The 27,436-nt window shown below is 46.2% G+C and overlaps 2 protein-coding genes across 2 annotated transcripts; one reads left to right on the top strand and one right to left on the bottom strand.

Annotated features, from left to right (window-relative positions):
* Window positions 1-31: 31 nt before the first annotated feature.
* On the bottom strand, window positions 32-5,689 carry LOC310711799 (uncharacterized protein). The gene is made up of 2 exons (XM_083514076.1): window positions 4,773-5,689; window positions 32-1,701 (listed from the first exon to the last, which is right to left on the bottom strand). The coding sequence occupies exon 2, from the start codon at window positions 1,153-1,155 to the stop codon at window positions 229-231; it is 927 nt and encodes a 308-aa protein (XP_083370202.1). The 5' UTR covers window positions 1,156-1,701; window positions 4,773-5,689; the 3' UTR covers window positions 32-228.
* A 738-nt stretch (window positions 5,690-6,427) lies between these two features.
* On the top strand, window positions 6,428-22,854 carry GALE (UDP-galactose-4-epimerase). The gene is made up of 11 exons (XM_083511866.1): window positions 6,428-6,577; window positions 14,259-14,385; window positions 16,040-16,155; window positions 17,107-17,220; window positions 17,705-17,881; window positions 18,472-18,585; window positions 18,696-18,762; window positions 19,949-20,034; window positions 20,496-20,573; window positions 21,803-21,917; window positions 22,470-22,854. The coding sequence occupies exons 2-11, from the start codon at window positions 14,265-14,267 to the stop codon at window positions 22,523-22,525; spliced, it is 1,044 nt and encodes a 347-aa protein (XP_083367992.1). The 5' UTR covers window positions 6,428-6,577; window positions 14,259-14,264; the 3' UTR covers window positions 22,526-22,854.
* Window positions 22,855-27,436: the final 4,582 nt, after the last annotated feature.

Here is a 27,436-nt window from a genome sequence, read left to right as displayed (position 1 = left end):
CTGAGGAGAAGGAGGGAAACGAAAGTGATAATAATAATAATAATAATAAATTTTATTTATATCCCGCCCTCCCCAGCCGAAGCCGGGCTCAGGGCGGCTAACAACAATAAAACAGTACAAAAGTACAACATAAACAACATTCTAAAATCATTCATTATAAAAATTAATTAATTCAAGCCACTAGCAACCATTGGGCCAGAGCTCTGCGAAGATTGCCGAGGGAGGGAGTCAGGCTGTGCCCTGGCCAAAGGCCTGGTGGAACAGCTCTGTCTTGCAGGCCCTGCGGAAGGATGTCAAGTCCCGCAGGGCCCTGGTCTCTTGTGACAGAGTGTTCCACCAGATCGGAGCCACAGCCGAAAAAGCCCTGGCTCTAGTTGAGGCCAGCCTAACTTCTCTGTGGCCTGGGACCTTCAAGATGTTTTTATTTGAAGACCGTAGGTTTCTCTGTGGGGCATACCAGGAGAGGCGGTCCCGTAGGTACGAGGGTCCTAGGCCATATAGGGCTTTAAAGGTTAAAACCAGCACCTTAAACCTGATCCTGTACTCCACCGGGAGCCAGTGCAGCTGGTATAGCACCGGGTGAATGTGATCTCGCAGCGAAGACCTCGTAAGGAGTCTCGCTGCAGCATTCTGCACCCGCTGGAGTTTCTGGGTCAGTCTCAAGGGCAGCCCCACGTAGAGCGAGTTACAATAATCCAGTCTGGAGGTGACCGTCGCGTGGATCACAGTGGCTAGGTCAGGGCGAGAGAGGTAAGGAGCCAACTGCTTAGCTTGGCGGAGATGGAAAAATGCCGCCTTTGTTATAGCTGCAATCTGCGCCTCCATGGAAAGGGAGGTGTCGAAGATTACACCCAAACTCTTAACGGACGGTGCTGGCACTAATTGCGCCCCCGCAAGAGATGGGAGTTGCCCCCCCAATCCCATGTCGCCCCGTCCCAGCCACAGGACCTCTGTCTTCGAAGGATTTAGCTTCAACCGGCTCCCACGTAACCATCCAGCCACAGCTTCCAAACATCTGGTCAGTGTGTCTGGGGCCGAGTCAGGATGGCCATCCATCAACAGATAGAGTTGGGTGTCATCGGCATACTGATGACAACCCAGCCCAAAACTCCGAACAAGCTGGGCGAGGGGGCGCATAAAGATGTTGAAAAGCATCGGGGATACACAAATATTTGACCAAGATTGGATGACAGTCTCTAGAACATGAGACTCTTAATCTCAATGTTGTGGGTTCGAGCCGTTGTTGTTGTTTAGTCGTTTAGTTGTGTCCGACTCTTCATGAACCCCATGGACCAGAGCACGCCCGGCACTCCTGTCTTCCACTGCCTCCCGCAGTTTGGTCAAACTCATGCTGGTAGCTTCGAGAACACTGTCCAACCATCTCGTCCTCTGTCGTCCCCTTCTCCTTGTGCCCTCCATCTTTCCCAACATCAGGGTCTTTTCCAGGGAGTCTTCTCTTCTCATGAGGTGGCCAAAGTATTGGAGCCTCAGCTTCATGATCTGTCCTTCCAGTGAGCACTCAGGGCTGATTTCCTTCAGAATGGATACGTTTGATCTTCTTGCAGTCCATGGGACTCTCAAGAGTCTCCTCCAGCACCATAATTCAAAAGCATCAATTCTTCGGCGATCAGCCTTCTTTATGGTCCAGCTCTCACTTCCATACATCACTACTGGGAAAACCATAGCTTTAACTATACGGACCTTTGGTTTGTTTTTTTAAAAAATAATATTTATTACTTTTCCAACAATTTAAACACTACAAAAACAATACAATACAATACAAAACACTACATAACTAACACATTAAACTAACAAAACAAAGCCAAAACAGTTTAAAACACATCAAACAGTTTCAATATCTTATCTTTCATTCACTTATTTCCACGACCTCCTCACACCTCCCTTTTTGTATTCCACTTCTGTTAATTATTTCAGCAATTCCTTTCCATCTTCCTCTGTTTTCTATCCTATAATTATCTTTTTTAAAAAAGTAATATTTATTAAAGTTTTACAGACATTAGAAAATTTCAAAGTTTAAACTTAAAAAATAAAGACAAAGGATAACCCAAATATAATAAAAAAGAGTTACAAAAAACAAAAGCAAAACACATGAAAAATACAAAATAGAAAACAGTTAACATGAAAAAAAGAAAAGAAATCAATAATTTCATGTCTTATACTTCATTTACTAGTTTCCTAACCTTCTCACACCTCCCTTTTTGTATTCCAGTTCAGATATTTAATTCAGCAAGTCCTTACCCTCTATCATTTATCCTTACTCAGCATCTTAACCTATAATAAATATATATTTTCCACCATTGTCAATCCATATTTACATATTCTTGTTAATCTTTTTACCAACACCGCTTGTTTTCAATCCAACATCCCTTTAACATTCATTAATTTTACAGTATTACTGTAAATAGTATTTAATCTATCCTATAATTATCTTAACACAGTCTAACCTTATTTTTTCCTTTAATACTCTATTAATCTATTTATACTTAATTCCTTATAACATTTCTACTAAAGCCATATAACTTCATTCCAACATTTTTCTAACATTCATTAATTTTACAGTATTTCTGTAAATAGTCTTTAAACTTTTTCCAGTCTTCTTCCACCAACTCTTCTCCCTGGTCTCGGATTCTGCCAGTCATTTCCGCCAGTTCCATATAGTCCATCAACTTCATCTGCCATTCTTCCTGGGTGGGTAAATCTTGTGTCTTCCAATACTTCACAATGAGTATTCTTGCTGCTGTTGTTGCATACATAAAAAAAGTTCTGTCCTTCTTTGGCACCAATTGGCCGACCATGCCCAGGAGAAAGGCCTCTGGTTTCTTCAGGAAGGTATATTTAAATACCTTTTTCATTTCATTATAAATCATCTCCCAGAATGTCTTAATCCTTGGGCATGTCCACCAAAGGTGAAAGAATGTACCTTCAGTCTCATTACATTTCCAACATTTATTGTCGGGCAGATGGTAAATTTTTGCAAGCTTCACTGGTGTCATGTACCACCTATAAATCATTTTCATTAAATTTTCTCTTAGGGCATTACATGCCGTAAATTTCATACCTGTGGTCCATAACTGTTCCCAGTCAGCCATCATTATATTATGTCCAACATCTTGTGCCCATTTAATCATAGCTGATTTCACCATTTCATCCTGAGTGTTCCATTTCAACAGCAAGTTATACATTCTTGACAAATTCTTGATTTTTGGATCTAACAATTCTGTTTCCAATTTTGATTTTTCCACCTGGAAACCAACTTTTTTGTCCAAATTGTATGCCTCCATTATTTGGTAATAATGGAGCCAATCTTGCACTTTGTTTTTCAATTTTTCAAAACTCTGCAATTTTATTCTGTCTCCATCTTGCTCCAGAATTTCCCAATATTTCGGCCATTTGGCCTCCATATTGAGTTTTTTCTGTGCCTTCGCTTCCATTGGTGACAACCATTTTGGGGTTTTATTTTCTAACAAATCCTTATATCTTATCCAAACATTAAACAATGCTTTTCTAACAATATGGTTTTTAAACGCTTTATGTACTTTTACCTTATCGTACCACAAATATGCATGCCAGCCAAATGCATTATTGAAACCTTCTAGATCCAACACGTCAGTATTTTCAAGACACAGCCATTCTCTCAGCCAGCAAAAAGCAGCTGATTCATAGTAAAGTTTAAGATCTGGCAGGGCAAATCCACCTCTTTATTTGGCATCAGTTAATATCTTAAATTTTATTCGAGGCTTCTTGCCCTGCCAAACAAATCTGGAAATATCTTTCTGCCACTTCTTGAAACAATCCATCTTATCCAAAATTTGCAATGTTTGAAACAGAAACAACATCCTTGGCAACACATTCATTTTTATCACAGCAATTCGGCCTAACAATGATAACTTCAAATTTGTCCATATTTCTAAATCCTTTTTAACTTCAATCCAACATTTTTCATAATTATCCTTAAATAAATTCACATTTTTGGCAGTCATGTTAACCCCTAAATATTTCACTTTCTTAACCAATGTTAGTCCTGTCTCCTCCTGAAACTTCTCTCTCTCATTCACAGTTAGGTTTTTCTCTAAAACCTTAGTTTTCATCTTGTTCAACTTAAAACCTGCTACCTATCCGAATTCTTGAATCAGTTCCAATACCCTTTTAGTACTAGATTCTGGCTCCTGTAAAGTCAATACTAAGTCATCAGCAAATGCTTTCAGTTTGTACTGTTTAGCTCCCACTTGTATACCTTTAACCTCTTGGTCCTTTCTAATCATATTTAACAAACCTCAAGGACTGATATAAAAAACAATGGAGAAATTGGGCAACCTTGTCGTGTCCCTGTCTCAATCTTAAACTCTTCTGTCACTACATTGTTCACAATTAATTTTGCCTTTTGTTCTGAATAAATTGCACCTATACCATTTTCAAAACCTTGACCTACCCCCATTCCCTGTAAATTCTTCTTCATAAAACTCCAATAAATGTTGTCAAAGGCTTTCTCTGCATCCACAAATATCAAAACTGCCTTAGTATTAATATTCACTTGTATTTTTCGCTCTATAACACGCACCCGACCATAACATGCATGTAGTTTTTAGAGGAGGAAAATCCGTAGGCATGCCATCCGTAGGCATTTCCTCCATAACACGCACAGACATTTCCCCTTACTTTCTAGGAGGAAAAAAGTGAGTGTTATGGTGCAAAAAATACGGTATATTCCTCATGTTGTCAGACAAATGTCTGCCCGGGAGAACTATACGGACCTTTGTTGGCAAGGTGAATTCTCTGCTTTTTAAGGGGTAGGCTTACATTCTTTAAATATATTGTCATCTGATTCTTTTACCCTGATGATAATATGTTAAAAGCATTAAGCCTGAGAACCACATTCCCTTGTGGGCAACCTCGCTGGGGGTGGAACATCCCATTTGTGGGCAAGTCAAGGGCAATGGGGTAACAGGTGTGATTCTTTACTGTTTGTTACATCCCAGCTGTGCAAAAGCCAAATCTTTTTACACTCACGCACCATTCCCCATCCAGGCAAGCAAGAGGCATTATCACAGGTCAAGGAAATGAGATTCCAACCAGGCACAAGCAGTCGAGGAGGGCCTGGAGTAGGACCAGTGTGGAGTATGGCTTGGGGTAGAGTCTGAGGGCCCCATTCAGCCCCTGGGGCCCGGCGTTCCCAACCCCTGTACTTCGAGAATTAAGTACAAGAAGGTAGATATCAGTTCACATATTCGGCCACTAGGGAGCAGTGTGGTCTAAGAAGCAGCCGCTGATACAACGCATCCAGTGAAATTAATTTTTGAATCAGGTAATGCTTGTGATGTGATTTTCCGAAGAGGTAACGGTGTCTCTCCCACTTTTTGAATATAAACTTATTTTCATGAACAACAGCAAAAAGAATTTTGTTGGGCGGGGCGTTGTCGTGCGGGAGTAAATAGTTATTTGTTCTATTGTTACTCTATGTATTGCATTCATCAACCTTTGCAATAATTGATTCTAAAATGACACATATCTGTATTACGGAAGACATGTTTATTATTCTGCACCTCGATATTCTTCTTGAAAGGAGAGGAAAGACAACAGCAACTATGCACTTTGTTGTTGTCGTCTAGTCGTTTAGTTGTGTCCGACTCTTTGTGACCCCATGGACCAGAGCACGCCAGGCACTCTTGTCTTCCACTGCCTCCCACAGTTTGGTCAGACTCGTGCTGGTAGCTTTGAGAACACTGTCCAACCATCTCATCCTCTGTCGTCCCCTTCTCCTTGTGCCCTCCATCTTTCCCAACACCAGGGGCTTTTCCAGGGAGTCTTCTCGTCTCATGAGGTGGCCAAAGTATTAGAGCCTCAGCTTCACAATCTGTCCTTCCAGTGAGCACTCAGGGCTGATTTCCTTCAGAATGGATACATTTGATCTTCTTGCAGTCCATGGGACTCTCAAGAGTCTCCTCCAGCACCATAATTCAAAAGTATCGATTCTTCGGCAATCAGCCTTCTTGATGGTCCAGCTCTCATTTCCATACATCACTACTGGGAAAACCATAGCTTTAACTATACGGACCTTTGTTGGCAAGGTGCACTTAGGGCATCCTTTCTCAGCCTTGGGTCTCCAGATGTTGGACTACAACTCCCAGCATCCCTCACCGCTGGCCCTGCTGGTTAGGGATGATGGGGTAGCCCAGCTGCATCTGGGGATCCCTTGTTGGAGAAGGCTGCCTCCGAAGCCAAGCAGAGAAGGTGCTCAAGGCCAGTCACAATGCAGCTTGGAGCTGAGCAGGTCTCTGCCTAGCCGATGCCTGGCCGGGAGAAGGACAGCGCCGACTTGTCTATATCCAATGGCTGATGGCTTGGCTGTTTTTGGCTCTTGCCTCTTCCCGTAGCGGGGGGCGGGGACGGGGCGGGAGAAGAGTGACACGTTTCCATGGGGAAGCTGCTGCGTGTCGCCACGCTACGGGCCGGGGCGGGGCCAGGAGGGAACAAGGGAGGAGGGGGACCCAGGAGCTCTTAAAGGAGACGCGCCGAAGAATGCGCCCCTGTTGAATTGGAGGCGCTTTCAGAGCTGCTGGTGAGTGTGGGAGTTTGGGAGGCGGGACCGGGCAGTGTGTGTGCATTTTTATATATTTCTGAATGAAATGGAGGGCCCTGGCAATTTGAAACCTCGTAGGGAGGAAGATGCTACTGACTGAGGTTTTGATTTAATACATGCCAGGCTGTTCGAGGGATGCTGCTCATCCTAAAAGCGGGGTGGGGGAGTTTTTAGGGGGGGTTAATAGGATCTCTTGGTGTTCAGCGAGGGAGGTCAGCAGCCCGGGTAGCCTTTGTGCAATCAGGTTGCCACCTTTTCCTGATGGCTCTGCTCGTGTGCCTTTAACAGCAGGCTGGAGTATTGGCAAATGAGCAGCCTTTCCGGCCTGCTGTACCTCCATGCAAAGGAAAGCCTTCACCTGATCGTTTCCATCATGTGTCCACCTGCTGTGAAACAATACAGCTGTCTCCATTTACTTCCCGATACCTGTCTTAAACCTCTTCAAGGGCAATAACTCAGGGGTGGAGCATCTGCTTTGCACCCAGAAGGTGTTAGGTTCAATCCCTGGCATTTCCAGATAGGGCTGGGGGCTGGCCTGTGCCTGAAACCCTGGAGAGCCACTGTTAGTCAAGGCACACAAGATGCACGAATGATTTGACTCAGTATAGGCAGTTCTCCGTATTCCTACATTTCCTGTTTGCTTTTGGGGTAATTACATTGCAAGAGCTAGTGGAGGGTGAGTGGGGAGGTTAGTCGGCATTCCTATTCTTGCTTTTTCCTGAATCTCCAGAAATTAAACATCCGGAGGCAGAGTTGGCATCTTGCTTCTAGTAGTATTCAAGTAAACACCTGTGTGTTAAAATCAAAGCAAGGCATGTTTATCTGCTGTTTCCACATGCTGGTCTGGATCACTTCAAACTGTGGACAATCCATTATATTTATAACCGACTGTCGTTGCACCTAATAAAAGACGAACAAATTACTCAGTGGAAGCTTATGCCATAATAACTTTTGTGCTTTTCCTCTAAAGTTATAACCAGCTAAATGTTGGCTATGGCAGAGGGCAGGGTTCAGTGCCTGGGGCACATGCTGTTCATGCAAAAGGTCCAAAGTTCAATGCTCAGCATTTCCAGGTAGACATGGGAAGCATACCTGCTTGAAACCCTGCAAGGCAGTTACAGTGGTACCTCAGGTAAAGAACTTAATTCCTTCCGGAGGTCTGTTCTTAACCTGAAACTGTTCTTAACCCGAGGTACCACTTTAGCTAATGGGGCCTCCTGCTGCTGCTGCCGCACGATTTCTGTTCTCATCCTGAAGCAAAGTTCTTATCCTGAGATACAATTTCTGGGTTAGCGGAGTCTGTAACCTGAAGCATCTGTAACCTGAAGTGTCTGTAACCAGAGGTACCACTGTAGTTGCCTGTCAGTGTAAAAGACAATAATAAACCAAATAGACCAATAGTCTGACTCTGCAGAAGGCAACTTCCTATGTTTTAGAATAGGAAGTAGTAGGAGAAACCAGTGTGTTGCAGGGAGCCAGGTGTGTTCAGTGTACCCCAATGTTTTCTTTACACAGAGATGCACTTTCCCCATTACATAATCTCTGTCTGTAGGTTTCAGATCATCTAGCATCACATATAGAGGGAAGATTTTGCTTCTCTGCAGTGATGAACTTTTCTGTAAAGGAAAAATTTCCTTCTAGTAGCAGCCAGCATGGAAATATCTGGAGTGTGGACGATGTCCTCAAAGTTGTGTCTATACAAGCTGTTACTCTTGAGTTTGGCATATTAATACATTGTAACAGATTACTAAAGGGTTTGTTAGATTAGAGGATGCTGTTGTTGTTGAAGCAATGTGGTTCTCATGTCTTTTCTTTCATTAAAATTGATGTACTTGGGATTAAGCCCCTTGCTGCACTTGACTTGTGCTGGGAGTATATTGTGGTTTGATGGCTGTTTGGGGTGATATTAAGGTGTGTGGCAGAACATTTCCTATCCCTCTGAGGCTACACCTGTGTGCTTTGTTTGGAATGCAAGTTCTTTTTTAAAAATTGTTTTTATTAAAGAATTTCTTGGATCACAAATATGTTTTCAGATCATAGTCTTTTTTTTTTTACAGATCGTTTTTATTCAATGTGAAATTTGAATGCTGTATACAGTATATGGTGGGGGGGAGAGAAGGGGGTAGTAAATATTCATTCTTTTACATAGTGTATGTGTGATGTTTTTGGAACGTAAGTTCTATACAGGATATGTTTCATGTTATACTCACTTTTCCCTTGTATTTGAAATTGAACCATAAAATAAAAAATCAAAGATATCATATTGAAGTCATTCTTGGCATTGTAACCTGTGGCCCTCCAGATGTTGTTGGACTCCAGCTCCCATCAGCCTCAGCCCGCATGGCCAAAGGTGAAGGATGATGGGAGCTGGAGTCTTAACAGTTTCCCCACCCCTGCCCTTTCGTTGTCAGGAAGGTTTGGTGCACTTTCAACTTTATCCCAGACTGAGCTTTCACATACAGAACTGGGTGAGTGAGTGCCACTGAGAAATGAGCAAGTTGGACCTGCATAGCTCCACCCCTTCATCTTCATATTCTTGCATCATGTTGGTGTGATACTATGGGCAATAAAGACTTTGCACATCATGCTGAGCCAAGCCATGGATGAGCACAAATGCATGGGCTGTGGGAGAGGAGATTGAGGTCACTTTGCTCCCTGCCAGTCAATCTGTAGATGTGCCAGGACAAGCTACTGTTTGCCTTACTTAGCATGTTATCTGAAACAGAGCTGGTGGTTTGAACCTATGGTTTACAGCTCATGGTTAGTCCAGGGGAGCTAAACCATGAGCCTGGGTTCAGACAACATGTCAAGCCAAACCATGGCTTATCTTTTTGGTTACTTAATAACCAGCACTGCATAGCTGCCTTGAAGATAAGGGAAGTGGTTGAAATTTCCCTCTGGTGCTATTTCCTTGATCAAAATCTTTGCCCCTGCCCCTGCCCCTGCCCCCTCCAGCATACAGGTTTCAGAACAAATAGTGGTTGGAAGCGGGAGATTTCAGATTAAGGAAAAGGCACCCCTTCAGCGATGCAGATGCTGTGAGCTGCGAGCATGCTTGTAACTTAGGATAAATGTTGGCTCTTGCCAGTTAATAAACGGAAGCTGTACAAGGTTCATTAATGATATGACAGAAGATTTTTCTGGTCATTACAAGAATAAAGAAATTTTCTAGACATGTCTCCACAATCTGGTTTAAAGCAATTTGTACCTGTCAAAATTCACAGACATGCCAATAAAGACCTGTCTGTATTATACATGCTTTTGTGTTCCTGCTAGTTGATCTACTACCTGGATTTCTGCATCTTGCCCATCACAGTGTCTCTTTCTGTTGTTTGTACAAGGTCTGACTCAAATCAGCTTTATTCCTGCTTCTCCTACAGTTGTTGACAGCTTGTGGTTCTTCTCACATAACTGAGTCACCTTAACTTGTCCTCATTTATTGGGCTGTTAGAATTGCGCTCAAATTGTGGAAGAGAGGGCTGTGTGTACTCAAGGTATGCCAGCAGAGCCAGATGGTCTTGGTGTGGCACTGCTGGTGTAGCTACAGCACAGCTTGTATACCTACCACCTTCTAAAGTCTCCTCTGAACCAACCTGGACCCAGTGAGTGTCATCTGAAGCCCTTAATCGTGTGTTCCTTCCTCAGGATGTCCAAGGGTGGCAACACAAGACCGGGTCTTTTCTGTGGTGGCTCCCAGCTTGTGGAATGCTCTCTCCAGGGATGCTTGCCTGGCACCATCATTACATAGCTTAGAAAAACATTTGGCTGTTAATTATCTGTGGTCTCCTTGATAGAATCACCCTTTTGATTTTGCTTCAAATGTTTTTCTTTTATGCTGGTTTTACTGTACAGTGGTACCTCAGGTAACATACGCTTCAGGTTACATACGCTTCAGGTTACAGACTCCGCTAACCCAGAAATAGTGCTTCTGGTTAAGAACTTTGCTTCAGGATGAGAACAGAAATCATGCTCCGGCGGCACAGCAGCAGCAGGAGGCCCCATTAGCTAAAGTGGTGCTTCAGGTTAAGAACAGTTTCAGGTTAAGAACAGACCTCCAGAACTAATTAAGTACTTAACCAGAGGTACCACTGTATGTGTTTCTTTGCTTATATACCGTAAGTTGCTTTGAGTTACCTTGTTAAAAAAAGGTGACCAATACATCTAATTAATAATAATATGAAAAGTCCATGCCTGAATCCATCTACTATTCTAATGATTACTGTTTAGGAGAGTCTAATTATCATAGAATTGTAGAGTTGGAGGAGACTCCAAGTTCAGCCTCCTGCAATACAGGAATTACAGATAAAGAATCCCTGAAAGATGGCTAGTCAACCTCTGTTTAAAAACCCCCAGTGAAGGAGAGTCCTTCATATATTTGAAGATGGCTATCATCACTTCTCGGCCTTCTCTTCTCCAGGCTAAACTTACCCAACTCCCTCAGCCGTTCCTCCTAAGGCTTTATTTCCACTTGCAGGTATCTGGCCTCCCCAGGTGAGTTCCAGTCCATCATGCCACTCCCCCTTTTATCTCTGACCAGGAACTGTGTGACTTTGGTTTCTCCATATCCTGTTCTCTGAAGCAGGTTGGCTCCCAGCCATGCAACTGACTCTGCACACCCACAGGGTGTGACTGTGTTTCAACATACCTGCGATGTGGGCCAGAAAGTAGATTGAACTGGCACGGAGCTTAATTCTCTTGTTCACTGCAAAAGTAGCAATGCAGGAATTGAGCCAGCAACATTTTAACCTCCCTGCTCCTGAAAAAACAACAACAACCACCAGCAAGTGTAGCTTTTCCAGACATAAAGATACACAGAAATGGGAAAAGCTTTCTCTGTTACATTTGTGCTTTTCAGGCTGTTGTTAAAGGAGCAGGAGCAGAACCTGTCAACCTATTTTTAAAAGTTGGCTAATTTGGAGGGTGCTGGGAACTGCATGGTTGTCGGAAGCACAGTATATCCATTGCCTGTCCTGGCAATCAAAGCTTAAACGTTAATCACCCTGCAGCAAAGGTTGCAGATTATAAAGCAGAAACGGATTGAAAACATGGTTTTGGGCGGAGGCGCAAGTGAGGTTACGCCAGGGCAGTCCCAGAAGGGGCTAAGCAGATGGTCTGTTCAGCCAGGAGAAATGGCAGGGGGGAAGCATCATAGCTGCTGGCTATCACCAGGGCTACTGTTTTGGCTAATCATGATTTAAAATAGTAAAAATAATAATCCAAATACTATATTGGATCAAATGTGCTTGCAGGAGCGCCAAAGTCCATACAACTGCTTTATTATGGTGTGAAAATGGGCCTGAGGCCCTGGAAGAAGCTCATATGCTCGTCATAGGAGCTTATGAACATGGGAAGCTGGTCCTTCTTGCAACTAGCAGTGGCTCTGCAGGGTTTTGTATGGGGGTCTGTCCCACTTGGAGAAGCTGGGGATTGAACCTGGGATTGTTGGCATGCAAAGGTGCTCGACCGCTGAACTGCAGTTCTTTTTGCCAGCCATAGTCATTTGCCAGCCATTTCCTCACGCCTGTTCCTTTTTCTCTTTTAGGAAGTGGTGGGGATTTTGTGGCGGATGCCTTTGTAAGAGTTATGTTAATGGGCATCAGATGTACACTTGGGTCCTTCGTATTTCCTCTGCTGGGTGTCTAAACCAGCCTTTCTCAACCAGGTGCTCTCCTCCAGATGATCTGGGTTCCATCAGCCTAGCCTAAAGCATGTGGAGAGAACGAGGTTAAGGGAGGCTGGCCTGGACATTAGGCATGTTTCTGGTTTCAGTTTGCCATGCTCTGCATCTCTTCCATGACCTTGTTCTCACCTTGTTTTTAGTTTAGTTTTCAATCGTTCATTTCCATAGTGGTATCAGCACTTTACAATGTATAAGTCATTGCCCCCATGGCATTTCCAATCTGTAATTTGACTCAGTGGGCAGCAGATGCAACAGAGGAAGGGAGGAAATGGGGATAAAATATGTATCCCTTTCAGTTGCATGTGGCTTCAGTAGGATATTGGGGTAGGGTTGTGCCAAAGATTTCACAAAAATGATGGGGGTGGGTTTTGAAGGGGGAGAGGTGGTATCAGGCTGGCATTGTAGGAGGCAGTTTCTAGCAGACAGAGGAAGAATGAAATCTTTTGAGAAAACGTTTGGTTGGTTTAGGGTGGTGGAACTGAAGGAGGGAAGATCACGGACAAGGGTTTATTGAATACTATGAGCCGTGGGATGAGGAGGGAGCAAGGCCAAGAAGGGCTTTAAAGCTAAGGACAGGGCGCTCTTGCTGGATCCAGAAATAGACAGAGATCCAATGTATCCCCATTTTGCAGATGAAGACAACTGAGGCTCTGGGGTAATCTGGCCAAGGCTGCTCAGGAGCATGCCTGAGGCTCAATTTGGACCTTAGTCCAAGCCTAACAGCCCAGCCACATCTCTGCGATGATTTTCCCCCAACATGAATGCTTTTCTCTGTGTATGTGTGTTTGGATATTCTTTCCGTTGGCCTTTGGAGTGAGCCCAGTTTGTCTAGTTGGCTTAGTCTTCTCAGCTGCTACTCTGAGGGATTCTATTCCAAGCAAGACGCTGAACTTTGCCAGCTCAAGAAGACTAAAAGCTTGTCTGTTCTCTGGAAAAAAAATTGTCCATTTGGGAGGATGAAACACCCGTCCACCCCTTCCTGCTCCAGCCCCGCCTTTCTCTCCAGGGAGCAGAAGGACAGAAACCTCTTTCAGTGGGCAGAAAGGTGGGGCTGACCCATGTATCTGCCGACTGCGAAGAGGCTCACATGCCCAGAGGTGTGCTTTTGGGCAGCTGCCCTGTGGTGTTGGCAACCCACTCTTTGGTTCTTGGGCAAAACAGGGTGGATCTCAACAAAGTGACTCATTGCCCTGGTCAGAGTCCAACTCCCCCCCCCCCCGGAGTGGTTGATCCTGTCCTCTCCCAGATGACTATATTTTCACCACTCGCACGAACTGCAAGTTTCTTTGGTCCCTGGCTAAGGACAGTGTTGGTTCTGTATAGCATCTACCCTCCAGAGGACCCCAAAGGAGTGGGAAATAGATGATGAAGTAAATGTTGCAATTTACTCCAAATTGCATTGAGGTGGAGGGAAGTTGTGGGAAGGAAGGAGGCAGGCTTGGAGGGGGTTTCATCCTGTGGCGTTAATGTCACATCTTCAGAGAAGACAACACTCCCCTATTTCTGTTTAGCATGCAAAGGGCGCCCAAAGGCATCATGGTTCTCTTCACAACAACCCTGCAGTGTCTTAGCGCAGTTTTAGTGTCCTGAGTACCTCAGCACCACTGGAAGCCCATCTTCTGAAACATCACCAGGCGCTGTCTGATTTCCAAGCCTGCCGTTGCAGTCTTAAAGACTAGAAACTTGCTATGTTCCCTTATTAAATATGAGCCAAAACTCTCAGGTTGCTGACTTCTGGGCCTGAAAAGAATGTCATGATCTCCCCAGTGCCATCACGATATATGAAAGCTGTGTGCATTCATTCTATGCAACACCTGCCTTGACTCAGGCTGGATTTTCGCCTCTTGTGCCATCCAGGCAGATATCAGTTGGGGGCACTGACATCCTTCCTAGGTCCTCTGTGAAAGCTTCTGCAGCCCTGAGGTTCCCATGAAGGCCCCCATCCCTCCTCTCTGAAGCAGCTTCCATGTCCCCTTTCAGGTGACGATGTCGGAAAAGATCCTTGTGACGGGTGGAGCCGGCTACATCGGGAGCCACTGCGTTCTGGAACTGGCTGAGGCCGGCTACACCCCTGTGGTCCTTGACAATTTCCACAATGCCATCCGAGGTAAGGAGGCAGCCAAGGCCAGGGCTGGCAGCAACTGGTTTGATGGGGATTTAGAGAAGGGCCATAGCTCAGTGGTAGGGCACCTGCTTTGGATGTAGAAGGTCCCACGTTCAATCCCTGGCAAAAGAGGCCTGCTAGATCACACCTGATGCGTATCCAGAAGAATGGAGAAGTCCCATCTCCTGAAACCATGGAGAGCCGCTACCATTTCATGAAGACCAGATTTCTTCAACTGTGGGTCCTTTGATTCTGTTGGGACTGCACCTCCCATTATCCCTGGCCACTGGCAAAGGTGGCTGGGGATGATGGGAGTTGTAGTTCAGTAACATCTGGGGACCTGAGGTTGAGCTTTGATGAACGAGATGGACCTCTAGGAATGCAGGAAGCTGCCTTCAGCTGAGCTCAGGCCATTGGTCTATCTAGCTCAGGGTTGTCTACAGTGACTGGCAGCAGCTCTCTAGGAATCCTACCTGGAGATGCCGGGGATTGAACCTGGGACCTTCTGCATGGAAGACAGATGCTCGACCACTGAGCTATGGCCCTTCCAATAGTCCAACTCAGCAAAGGGAGATTCATAACTGAGCAAAGCCCCATAGGCCAGAAACATTAGCTCCACCCACTGATTTGCAGAGGCAAAGGGCTCTTTAACCCTCTCTTTCCCAGCGTGGCAACACAGGCTTTGGCCTTCCTCTTCCTAGGCCTCCCCATTCACTCACTTGAGATACAGAAGAAGAAGAAGAGTTTGGATTTGATATCCCGCCTTTCACTCCCTTTAAGGAGTCTCAAAGCGGCTAACATTCTCCTTTCCCTTCCTCCCCCACAACAAACACTCTGTGAGGTGAGTGGGGCTGAGAGACTTCAAAGAAGCGTGACTGGCCCAAGGTCACCCAGCAGCTGCAAGTGGAGGAGCGGAGACGCGAACCCGGTTTCCCAGATTACGTGACTACCGCTCTTAACCACTGCACCACACAGACAAAAGCTCTCCTTTTTTCATCCAACCTCCCCACATGAACAGCAACTGGGTCAGTGGTAGGATTTTGCTTTTCTGCACCTCAGCCAGTCATCTGACCAGGCCACTATTGCTCCACCTGTGGAAGGGATCAAGAGCAGCAACATTGGCTGCACTCACCCATTCACAAAAACAGGTTTATTTAACTCTTTAGGACAAGGAGGGGAAACCTCCAGATGTTTGTTGGACTACAGCAACCATCATTCCTTAACCATTGACTATCCTGGCTGGGACTGATAGGAGTTGAAGTCCAACAATTGGGGGGGGCAGCACAGGTTCCCCATCCCTGCTCTAGGCTGGAACGTGGATGGAAAGTCCCTGAGGGCCAGACCAAGCTCCTGGACCACCAGTTGCCTATTCCAATCCTAAGAAGGGGGTCGTAGATCTGGATGTGTGAGTCCTTTCAGTAGTGCTGTTAGGATAATTTAAGTCCTTAGATGGAAACATGTATTTACCTCACAACGTGAACATTAACCCAGCCGTTCCGTATTTGAGGGTCCCCCAACTGTTTACTCTGCTGAGTGGGGGCCCCTGTGTTTCTGCCCCCCAAAAGGCACCACTAAGTCTTCCTCATTGTAGAGGACAGCAATGATTTGGGAATTGGGTCCACTCTGGGATGGTGTCAAAAACAGTCTTTCTCCCCAGGGGGCAGCACGGTCCCCGAGAGTATTCAGCGGGTGGAGGAGATCGTGGGCAAGAAGATCCCATTCCAGGAACTGGATGTCCTCGATGAGGCAGGTCTCCACAACCTCTTCAAGAAGGTGAGGTTAATGTTTCCTTCCCCATTACACCTATTGAGATGGGTCAGAGCATCGCCCCCTCTGCCCTGCCAGTGGGGGCACTATTCTGGCTTACTTTTTGTTCTCTGGGTGGCATCAGGGCCTCCTCAGTGGTGGTCCCCTAGATCTCCTGTCTTCACTGTCTTGGACTACACTTTGGGCTGGCAGGAAAGGGGTTCCATCTCTCTTCCCTCTGCTGTCTGCTCACCCCCCTCCCTCCCCACAGCATTCCTTTCAGCCTCTGGGGAGATTTTATTGTTCCCAATGTGCGTGCATCTTTGTGTCGCTGCCATGCTGCTCCCCCAACACCCCTGCTGTGTTTATTTCTGGCCCATTTATTTATTTATTTTGTATACCGCCATTCACCTGAAGGATCACAGGGTGGTTCGAAACATGATAATTTTGTATTTTGTAAATACATAGTAAAAACAAGAACAAAAAGAAACCAATAGCCCCCTTTCCCACAAACACATGGGATGTTAATTAGCCAAAGGCCTGTTTCTAGAAAAACATTTTCACCTGGCATCTAAAGATATGTGGCAAAAGCGCCAGATGTGCCTCCTTGGGCTTTGCTGGGGAGCCACGAGAGATGCCTGTCAATCCCAGAACTCCGAAGTGGCATCTGCACCACTCAGGAGCCACGCAGCCCTGTTGTGGGTTGTGTCAGGCTGGCATCTGGCTCTTCTGCCAGAGATGCAGGACATCTGGCTCTGGTGTGTGTGTGTTTGCAAGCTTGGGCCAAAAGCCCTTTGAAATCAGTACATAAAATGGCGTTTCTCATTAAAAAAAAGCACCACAGGCGCTTTTTGCCCTCTTCTGGCTTTTCATTAGGGGAACTTTTTTTTTTTTTTAATGGGCACGTATAAATAGAAAACATACTGTAGCTTCCACAGAAGTATTCCTAACGCAGCTCCCCCTTCTGTTTCCCCTCAGCACAATTTCTCTGCCGTGATGCATTTTGCAGGCCTCAAGGCTGTGGGAGAGTCTGTCCAGATGCCGCTGGAATATTACAAAGTGAACCTGACTGGGACCATCCGATTGCTGGAGGTGAGCAGGAACATGGCTTATTCCACCAGGATTTGTAAGGCTTCTTTTATAAGTCTGGGTTTGCGGGAGGATGTCAACTGTAGCAGGCCCATCTCGCGTGTGGCACAGACGCCTGTCAGAGCAGCCCAAAGGTGCTTCCGGCATCACGTGCGACAGACTTTCCATAGTGTCACTCAAGGCACCATGTTGGCCTGGAGGAAGGCTGGGCAGGGGTTGGATGTGTCCCATCTGTTGGCCTGCCCTGGCCTGGGGAAGTGCTGTTCACCCATCATCAGGGCTTCTTCCTGCTCTTGAGGAATCACTTTCAAACAGAACCCTGCTAAATGGAGCCTGGCTAGCTCAGTGCCCTTCGACCTTCGCTCCCCGACTCTTGTTAGACTGGAGCCATCTCAGTGGTCGGGGATGGTGGATGTTGCAGTCCAACAACATCCAGAGACGTCTGGAGGAAGAGCACTGAGCTTAGGTTGTCTGCATTCCTCCGCAGGCCATGAAAGAGCACGGGGTCAAGAACATTGTGTTCAGCAGCTCAGCCACAGTATACGGCGACCCGGCCTACCTCCCCCTTGACGAAAACCACCCTGTGGGAGGCTGCACAAACCCTTACGGGAAATCCAAGTATTTCATCGAGGAGATGATCCGAGACTTGTGCAAGGCAGAGCCGGTGAGTGAGCAACGTACCACACCACCAACCCCCTTATCACGCAGGGGTACAATTGTCCTCAGCAGTATTTTCTGGGTTATTTTTCTTCTAAAATAATCTTTATTGTCATTTTTGCAAAAACTCAGATAGCATTAATTTTATTTAATTACTTCTGGAACTAATGGAAAGAAAGGCATATATTAAGAATCCACAAGTACATGGCCTTATAATACCAGCATAAGCCTATCCGTTTAGCTCAATTTATCTGCCCCAGTATATAAAAACATATATTTAAAATATAATTGACATAAGCCAGAGATTGGTTACAAGTAATTCCATATAAATGAATTGTATCTGGGCATATAATATTTAAGTGGATCATTGATCCATGGCCACCAAACAGTGGCCAGATCCTCAGAAGTGGCTTTACCTCTTTGTACCTTTGAGTGACATGTTACTTTTTCTGATACCACTATAAATAAAAGCTTTTCATCTCATGCCTCTGAAGTCAGACTTGTGCAAGGCAGAACTAGAAAGAAAGTCCCAGAGTCCTCCATACAGCTCTCCTGGGCGGTATTTTCTGATCCAATCTCTTCTGCTGCTTCTCTCAGGACTGGAACGCGGTTCTCCTGCGATACTTCAACCCCATTGGAGCCCACGAGTCGGGGAGGATTGGTGAGGACCCCCAGGGCACCCCAAACAACCTGATGCCCTACGTTGCTCAGGTACCCAAGACCCCCCCTGAGAGAGTTTGCTCTGCTCCACCTCTTGCACAGGGCGTTTCTCCTGCTAACTCCTGTGCCCTCCTGTCGTTTCTTCCTTCTGTTCACTCCAGGTGGCTGTGGGGCGCCGAGAGTACCTGAGTGTATTTGGGGATGACTATGATACAGTGGATGGGACTGGTGAGTTGCTTGGAATCACCCTAGCTTGAAAGGAAAGATACCTCCACCCCCAAATCTACTTGAAATACGCTGGGCACTGGGAAGTTTGGAGATGTGGAAGCCAGAGTGGTTATGGGCCTCTAACCCTAGTGGTTTATAGAAACATATAGGCACGGGGGTGTTTTCTCTTTTTGTATGTGTTCTAGGGCAAAGATGGGAAAACTTTAAGGGGAACCTTCTGAGGGTCACAGGCCAGTGAAGGGCAGGGCCAGGAACAGCAAACATGGGTGGAGCAATGAACATGAATTGTCCCCTTATAAAGGGATGTGGGTGGCACTGTGGGTTAAACCACAGAGTCTAGGACTTGCTGATCAGAAGATCGGCGGTTCGAATCCCCACAACGGGGTGAGCTCCCGTTGTTCGGTCCCTGCTCCTGCCCACCTAGCAGTTCAAAAGCATGTCAAAGTGCAAGTAGCTAGATAGGTACCACTCCGGTGGGAAGGTAAACAGCATTTCCGTGCGCTGCTCTGGTTCACCAGAAGCGGCTTAGTCATGCTGGCCACATGACCCGGAAGCTGTACATCGGCCAATAAAGCGAGATGAGCGCCGCAACCCCAGAGTCGGCCACGACTGGACCTAATGGTCAGGGGTCCCTTTACCATTACAATAGGCTAGTTTTGAAACACCTGTCTCTGTCTTCCATCCAGGCAACCAAGAAGCAGAGCACCTTCCAGCCAGGCGAAAGCAGTCTGGTTGCAAGCCATAGCCTGTGAGGGGTGTGGCCTGGGGAGAGTCTCATTCCCAGAGTGGTTTAACAATCCCTCTTCCCTGGGAATTGAAGCACTGGGAGGGGAATAGGGGGTCTCCTAACAGCTCCCAGCACCCTTGGCAAACCGGAATCCCCATAATTCTTTTTTGGAAGCCCTGTTTAAAATCAAACTTGGCAAATCCATGATCTGCTTGGAAAATCTTCCCTGGGTTGTTCCTTTCATTTCATAGCAGGATAGTGTCTGTATTTATCATCCCTCCTTCTGATGATAAACCAGTTCAGCCTTCGCCATCCTGGTGGCGACTCAGCTAGCTGGGCTGATGGGATCATCTGGAGGCTACCAGGTTGGCAAAGGTTGAACTAAGCAAGATGTAGGCCTACCCTACCCAGAGGGGGTGGACAGTGTGCTGGCTGATGGGTTTCCTCCTTCTTCTGCAGGCGTCCGGGATTACATCCACGTGGTGGACCTGGCCAAAGGCCACATTGCGGCTTTGAAGAAGCTCAAGGAGAACTGTGGCTGCAAGGTAGGGAAGTGCATAGACTTGGTCAGAAGCACTGCTTCCATCCCTGTTGTGTTCTGCTGGAGCCCACGTCAACTGAGCCTCTGTTACCTGGATTTTGGGAGCATCCTTGCTTGCAGACTCCAGCCACTTCTCCTAATTTGCTCAGGAGACGGGCTCAGTTTAGGAAGGGGTGTGTGCCAATAAAGTTCCACCACCCTATATTATTACGCATACTTCCCATTTCACAGAATGCTTTTTCCATGAAGACTTTGGCATGGCCCCTTAGTTACTTCCCACAACCTACAGAAACTAAACTCTAGGGATGTGTACCTGAAAAGTGAATGCATTTCCTTCCTATAGACCCTTCCCTTGTGGTGCAGTTTTTCTTATATTTGTAAGTTCCTCGGGACAGGCACCTGGAAAGTGCCGCACAGGGCAATAAGGTCGACAAAGCCTTTGTCACAAGAGTTGCATCTTTGCAGATATACAACCTTGGAACCGGCACCGGCTGCTCAGTCCTGCAAATGGTGAAGGCAATGGAGAAGGCGTCGGGAAGAGAGGTAGAGTATCGGGACAACCTGGGTTCCAGGAGGGGGGATTGAACTCCTGTTAGGGTCTAGGTAAAGGGGACCAGAGAGAGGAAGGCATTGCCAATTGGCCAACCCTCGCTGGACCCACCACGAAGCAGGAGTCTGGTTCAGCCTTCCCCAACCTGGTGCCCTCCAGATGTTCAAGGACACATTCCAGCAATGCAAAAGCACTTGAGAGTGGAGCAAGGCCAGGAAGGGGAGTGGCCTGGAGAAGTCCTGCATTTTCCCCCTGGACTGGAGGCTCCCCACACATTTTAGCACTTACCAGACCATTGCCAGGCTGTTTTGTTCGCAGTGCTAGTTATGACAGCAAGATCAGGTTGGCTATCAAGCCAGGTCTCCATATATGGCTGATGGGTTGCATCCACTTTTCTGCAGGGCTGGGGAGAACCTGTGGCCTTCTAGATGATGATGGGGATGATGGGAATTGGAATCAAATGACTTGCCACAGGTTCCCACCCCTGCTTTAGGGGCTCATAGGCTATTTAGCCTGTGCTAAAATAATAAATGCCTGCCATACCTGAGGTAGCTTTCAGTATTTTGGGATCCAAAATCTGCCTCCTTTGATATGAGGCAAACATGGCCTCTTTGATCTGCGACCCTGTTTAAAAAGAGTGGGCATAAAACTGGGGCTGAAATGTGTACCTTTAAATTTTAATACTGGGACTATAGAGAGGCACATTGCTCCCCTCTGCCAGTGGCACGACCAGCCCACCCACTATGCAGAATGCAGGGTGCTTTTGAGGGGAGCAGCCAACATTTTGGTCTAGGAGCCTCACACTAGAGAACGTCAACCAGCGCTTTAGTCTTCTGGAAGGAATGCCATTGTGATTAGGTTGCAGATAATTGAATATTAAGCAGCTTACCAATGATTGCCTTTAAATAAATGAAAAAATGCTCTCCCTAGTGAGGTCCACCTGGCACCATCATTAACATCCATCCAACTCTCTTCTCCCATGCATTTGATGGCTTATTGTTTATTGCTGTTGACGATTGGCTTCAATGTAATGCGTATTTTTTTCATTTTCATTCTTTGCCTGTGACACTTAATTTGTTATGTCTGAGAGTGTTTTATTTTGTAGTGAGAGACTAATAAATCAAAATTATAGTACTACTAATAGTAATGTGTCTTATCATCTTGGCTGCTGCCCCTGGTCGGTTTCCCTCCGCTTAAGGACAGGCTGCTGTCTTTGTTCTAGATAAACTACAAGATTGTTGCACGTCGGGAAGGAGACATCGCCTCCTGTTACGCCAACCCTGCCCTAGCTGAACGGGAGCTGGGCTGGAAAGCTGTTTTTGGCCTGGACAAAATGTGTAAGTGGAGCCTCCTCACAGAGGGCCATCTGCCTGCTCCTTTTCTGCCAGCCTTTGCCTCCCCCTTCTTTACTCCTAGGGGCGGAAGCTGGAGAAATAAATGGGTTTCCATTCCCTCCTCCTCATTTCAACCAAGTTGCTTCACTCACCACTGTTCACCTGGAGTCTCATGGGGTGGGGTGTTGCATTGACATCTGCATGCAAAGAATACTGCAGGGTCAGGCCTTCAGCCCAGCTAGCCTAGCATCCTGCTCTCACAGCAGCCCACCAGGTGCCTCAATGGGAAGCCCACAAGCAGGACCTGAGCTCAACAACATCTCTCCCCCTTTGCAATTCCCAACGACTGGTATTCAGAGCTATACGCAGCCGCTGGCACTGGAGGTAGACCATAGCTATCACAACCAGTAGCCATTTTCAGTTTTATCCTCCACGGATTTGTCTAATCTCTCTGCAAATCAAGGAAAGGACCTTCTCCGTAGTGGCACCCACCCCCACAGCGTGGTAGCGAATTCCAGTTTAACTCATTGCCGTTATTCTCTTGCCCCTTTCCAGGTGAGGACTTGTGGAGGTGGCAGTCACAGAACCCCACTGGCTACAGCAAGAACTAGCGCCTGGAAGATGTTGCCTGTCCTCCCCAGTGCGTGGCTGCCATGACCCAAGGACAGTTCCAAGGGCTGTTTTGCGTTTCACTCAGGGAAGATGGTGGTTCCTGCTCGTTCCTTCCCCATACCTTCTTCTCCCTTTTTGTAAGAGACCAAATAGACTCAGGAAGGGGAAGATTATCTTGGCCTTTTGCTGTACCCATTGCTTTAACTCTCTTGTGCCTTCTCCCTGAACCTTCTCTGCCAGCCAGGTTGGTACCAAACAGGGAGCAAGGAACTCTGACCCTCCCATTGAGTGGGAAGACTGACAAATAAAAAGTGTCAATGGGAGCCCATGGAGGATGTCAAGCTCCCCTCACTGGGGACAAACTTGGTTTCTTTGGTTTTAAAGAGTCCACCCTCTGCTGCCAGGTTCTTGAGATGTCCTGATGGATGCAGGCTGCTCCATGAGGTTCTGAGCTGTGGGAAGAGGCTGCATGGAGGTACAAGTGTTAAAATGTAGTTGGAAAACAACAGCTAGGTCCATGGAGCCTTGTCGTTTACTCCCTGGCTTCCCATTTCTAAATTGTAATGCCTTCTGTAAATCAGAGGTGGGGAACGTGTGGCCCTTTGGGTGTGGCTGCACTACAGCTCATCATCATCCTGGACCACTGGCTGTGCTGGGAGTTAGCCGTCCAGCAGGTTCACCAATACTGATGTGACAAAGCAGTAGTAGGAGAGAAGTACACCAACTCTTTGGCAGGTGAACGTTCAGGCTTATAGTTTGGTGCAGCTTTGAGGCCATGCTAGGTCGAGTGACCCTTTGCAGGGTGGTCCACAGACTGCCAGGCGTCACTGAGGCCGTGAGGCTGGGATGAAAATCAAGAGAGGAGAAGGAGGGGCGTCAGTTCCGAGGGCATGTCTACCACTGTGGGAAAATGTGCTTTTCAGATTAGATCAAGGGGTGCCCCCCAGAAAGCTTTGGACTGCAACTCCTATCATTCCTGAGTATCGGCTGTGCTGCCTGGAGCTGAATGGAGTTGTAGTCCACAACACCAGGATAGGGAAATCTGGTTTGCACTGTTACTCTTCAATAGGGCAAGGGGCTGCTCCTAAGCAAACTTGGAGGGGACAAATACTGCAGCTGAATAGGAATGTAGTAACCTTTTGAAGTATCTTCTAGCAGGCAGAGGCTAAGCAAACGGTCGCTGTAAAGGTCACGCCCAAACTATAATTAATGCTGGCTTTAGGACTGTAGCTGCAGTGGATGCGGAAGGAGGTGGAATCCCAGTGTGAACTGCACTAGATAATGAGGCAAATAGCTGACCTCTCATTAAGCATAATTGCACTTGTGTAGCCCCATAAAAACCAGAATCCAGAGAGTCCTGTAAAATTCAGAGCTGGCCACAATATTGCTATTCCTCTTCCCCTGGGGTGAAGATGAGTGCCAAGAACTCACAGAATGCCCCTTTCTTGCAGAGTTTTGGTGAGAAGCGGGCCGTTCCGGTGGCAGTGGAAGTGAGGGGCAGGCAGTGTATGGTGGTGGAGCAGGGCAGGGGACAGCACATTCACGTTTTAATTCAGGTGCGCCACAGAATGGGCCACTCCTAGTTCATTGAACTTAGGCTGTGTGGCACAGGGGCCAGATCCCTAACCGGAGGGGGGGGGGAGCACTTCCTAAGCTCCTTTTTGGTGTTCATTGTAACTGTGACAGTTGATGCAAAAATCCGTTCATTTATTTGGTCAAGTAGAGACACAGGCTGTGGTCAGCCTGGAAACTCAAAAGCCTAGTCTTGCACCATCTAGCTCAGCTCACCATCACACTTGGATTTCTTTGCAATTGCCCTCCTGCAATGCCTGATGATCAGTGTACCATCCCTACTACCAGAGATCAGCCTTCCTCTTTCTATATTTAAATGTATTCTGAGGCAGGACATGTTTTCCTAAACCAGCCACATTTCTTGCCCCCATTGGAACCAATTATTTTGGCCTCTCTAGTGATCATCCACCACAAGTTTATAAGTAGCAATCTCTGAAGCATTATGAATTTTTTTGGTGGTGTACGGATTAAAGAAGAAAAGAAACCAGTTGCAAAAATGGAGCATCAGCTAGGATTTGCTTGGTGGAATAAGTTCCCCTTTCTGGTCTGCCTTTATCTGTTACAACTAACTCGAATTCACACAGCCAAATCAAAATCCTGCTGCAGTCATCTTGCAGCAGATAAATTACTCCAGTAGCAAAGTTGTGTGTAGCTCCTGCACTTAGAATTGTGTATATAGCAGCTTTCACGAGTACGGAATGTTTTATTAGTGTATAACTTGAGGGCAGAAAGCTTTGAGGGAAAGAGCTCTACCTGACTGACTGGAGCAATGTCCTTCAACCATGGCTCCCTATCTCTTGTTGTATCACAGCTCACATAATCCACAGCAAGCAGTTAATAGTGAGGGATAATGGGAGATGCAGCCCCAGATGTTGGATTACAAAATCAAAGAACTAGAGATTACCCTTTCTACCCTTCTGATCTATTTGTGTCTCTGTTGCAGTGCTATTGTTGCCATTGTGTTCCTTCCATCTTAAAAAGGACTAAATACTTGATTTTTTGAAGTTAAAAAAGGCCAGATTTTGCACCTCTGTGTTGCTAATAATCTATGATCCACCCTGCTTGTGGGCAAGCGGTTCACAGGTGCAGCTTTAACTCCCATGCCTGTTGCTAGAAGTTTTTTATCCCCACTGTAAGCATCACCCTGTGCCTGCCTACTCAGAAGCAATTCTTAATGTGTTCTGTGGGGCTTAGAAGCTGCTTAGCCTTGCCTATTGGAGTGAACAAGAGGAGAATCCATTTGAGGCTACCATCTTCCAATGTTTGAAAACTTCATTTAAAGCTCATTGCTCCCACTGTAAGCTACATGTAGAATTGCAGCTGATTTTTCCCAATTTTGGTGGGAGGTGGGTAGTGTCATGCTATATTCCAACTACATTGGGTAACATAACGTAGTGCAAGGGTTGCCAACCTTTTGGGGCCTGTGTGGCGTATTTGATATTTTGAGGAAGTGTCAAAATGGCTGCTGGGGGGTAGCCTAATTTACCTGTTCAGAGCAGCTGAGATGGTAGGTGTCCACTCCAGGGCAGCCAAAAAAATGTAGGCATATTCAACGGAGGGGCATATTCAACATAGGAGAAACCAAGCCAAGTGCAAACACAATTTGAACAGGAAGATCAAACAGTCTCTTATGTTATATATATTTACCAAGACCTTTTGCAGGCACCGTAGGCGATACTGGCTGGCACATTAGCACCTGTGTGTGGCGTGTTGGCAACCTCTGCCCTAGTGAGTCACAGTGCCCTGAGAATGGCCATTTAGCAGCCTAGCTTTTTAAAGAACTCTAAAATCTGTACTGAAACACTTCTTTATTTGAGCACCATCATCTGAATGTGCATATAATTTTTAATGTAGGCAGAAGTATTTTAGGGCAAATTAGAAGTTCAATAAAAATAGGCACGTTATTAAAATTGTGCAGAGTAAGTAAAGCATAATGATAGCCACCGCCACCAGAAACATGGCCAAGTAGCAGCAGAGGTGGCACTGATCCTTCTAAAAGGAGCCAGATTTTTCTGAGGTCTAAAAAAAATATAGAAGGGCATTGGGGAAAATGCAATTGAATGATTATAGATAACTCTGTTATTCTTAGGGTCATCTGCCTGGAACACATCCCAGAAGGTACCAGAAAAATGTAAATCTTGCCAGTGTAAATTTGGTGGCTTGAGACTAAGGGGGGTGAGGTTTTTAAAAGGTGTGTTTTGATATATTTTTAGATATTGGAAAATATACACGAAATGATTAACACATAGTAATAATTACTAGGCTCACTTCCAGCTTTTATTATAGCACCAGCAGTAACATGCAAGCACATCCTGGTGGTGAAACAGCACCCACCGACGTCAATGGGACTGTTTGCGAACAAGTGGATTAAGGCTTCCTGCCCCAAAGCCAGGTATTTACAAGGCCTTGCCTAACATACTCTGAGATAGCAGAGTAAGATTAGACTGCCTCTTCAAGACGCACAAGGCATCTCTCTTTGTTGAGACAAAACGTAGGCAACAGGAACTTCCTTGTCCTCACTTAAGACAGATGCCTACCACACACACCCTGGCGATAGCAAGATCTATTGCAATGAGAATGCTGCCTTGGTTGGGTTACACGTTTCCTGTGTGATTGAGGTGGGAGTTCCTGCTCTGCATGTAATGTTCCCATTTCAGTCCCTAAACATCTCCAGCTGAAACAATTCTCAAGGAACAGAGATCTTGAAGAGCCAGTGTTAAGCAGAGTAAACAATACTGTCCTCAGGGCCAGCCTAAGAGATCTAGCTGCCAGTGCCAGAAAGACAAAATAATGCATGCACACAGATGCACACCCCAAGCGGCATCTCAGCCTTACTTCAGTGCTGGTGATGGAACAGCATTCTCCACTGCGACTGGTGAAACAGGCGGCCAGCTGAGGGGGTGCAAGGCGGATCACAAGGCACAAGCACACAGCGCTAGCCAACACTTCATTGCTGCTCCCTACCTCTTCAACACCTACCTAACAGTAGAGCTGGCCCTGACTCAATGAGGAGGAGAAGTTAAGAAAAACCCCTTTCAAACCGAGGGTGTTACATGGGAATATTATCTCCTACCCAAACCACCCACTCTGCTTCTCTATTACATAAAGCCCTTTTGTACATACAGTATTTGGATTCAGAGCCACTCAGCAGTTAGCCTCAGGAGGCTTTTTTGTGCCACAATAAGGGCTAGAACCTTTTAAAATTTAGTAGACAAAACCAGTATTTTCTAGGGAGTTTGTCTTGTGGGTCACATGTTGCACTCTAGAAATCAAAGATGGTAACTTGCAGTTTGTAGAATTCCAGTGTTGCAATAGGTATTTGGGCCTGGACTGGGAAT

This window comes from Podarcis liolepis (genome assembly GCF_965112155.1).
Source record: "Podarcis liolepis genome assembly, chromosome: 7".
Lineage (NCBI taxonomy): Eukaryota > Metazoa > Chordata > Lepidosauria > Squamata > Lacertidae > Podarcis > Podarcis liolepis.
This window is presented reverse-complemented; position numbering and strand designations above follow the sequence as displayed.

Coding starts and splice junctions, on each gene's coding strand:
- LOC310711799 (XM_083514076.1), bottom strand. CDS start 1,155: ATGCTTTTCAACATCTTTATGCGCCCCCTCGCCCAGCTTGTTCGGAGT.
- GALE (XM_083511866.1), top strand. CDS start 14,265: ATGTCGGAAAAGATCCTTGTGACGGGTGGAGCCGGCTACATCGGGAGC. Junction 16,156..17,106: donor TCCACAACCTCTTCAAGAAG/GTGAGGTTAATG, acceptor GTTTCCCCTCAG/CACAATTTCTCTGCCGTGAT. Junction 18,763..19,948: donor TGATACAGTGGATGGGACTG/GTGAGTTGCTTG, acceptor CTTCTTCTGCAG/GCGTCCGGGATTACATCCAC.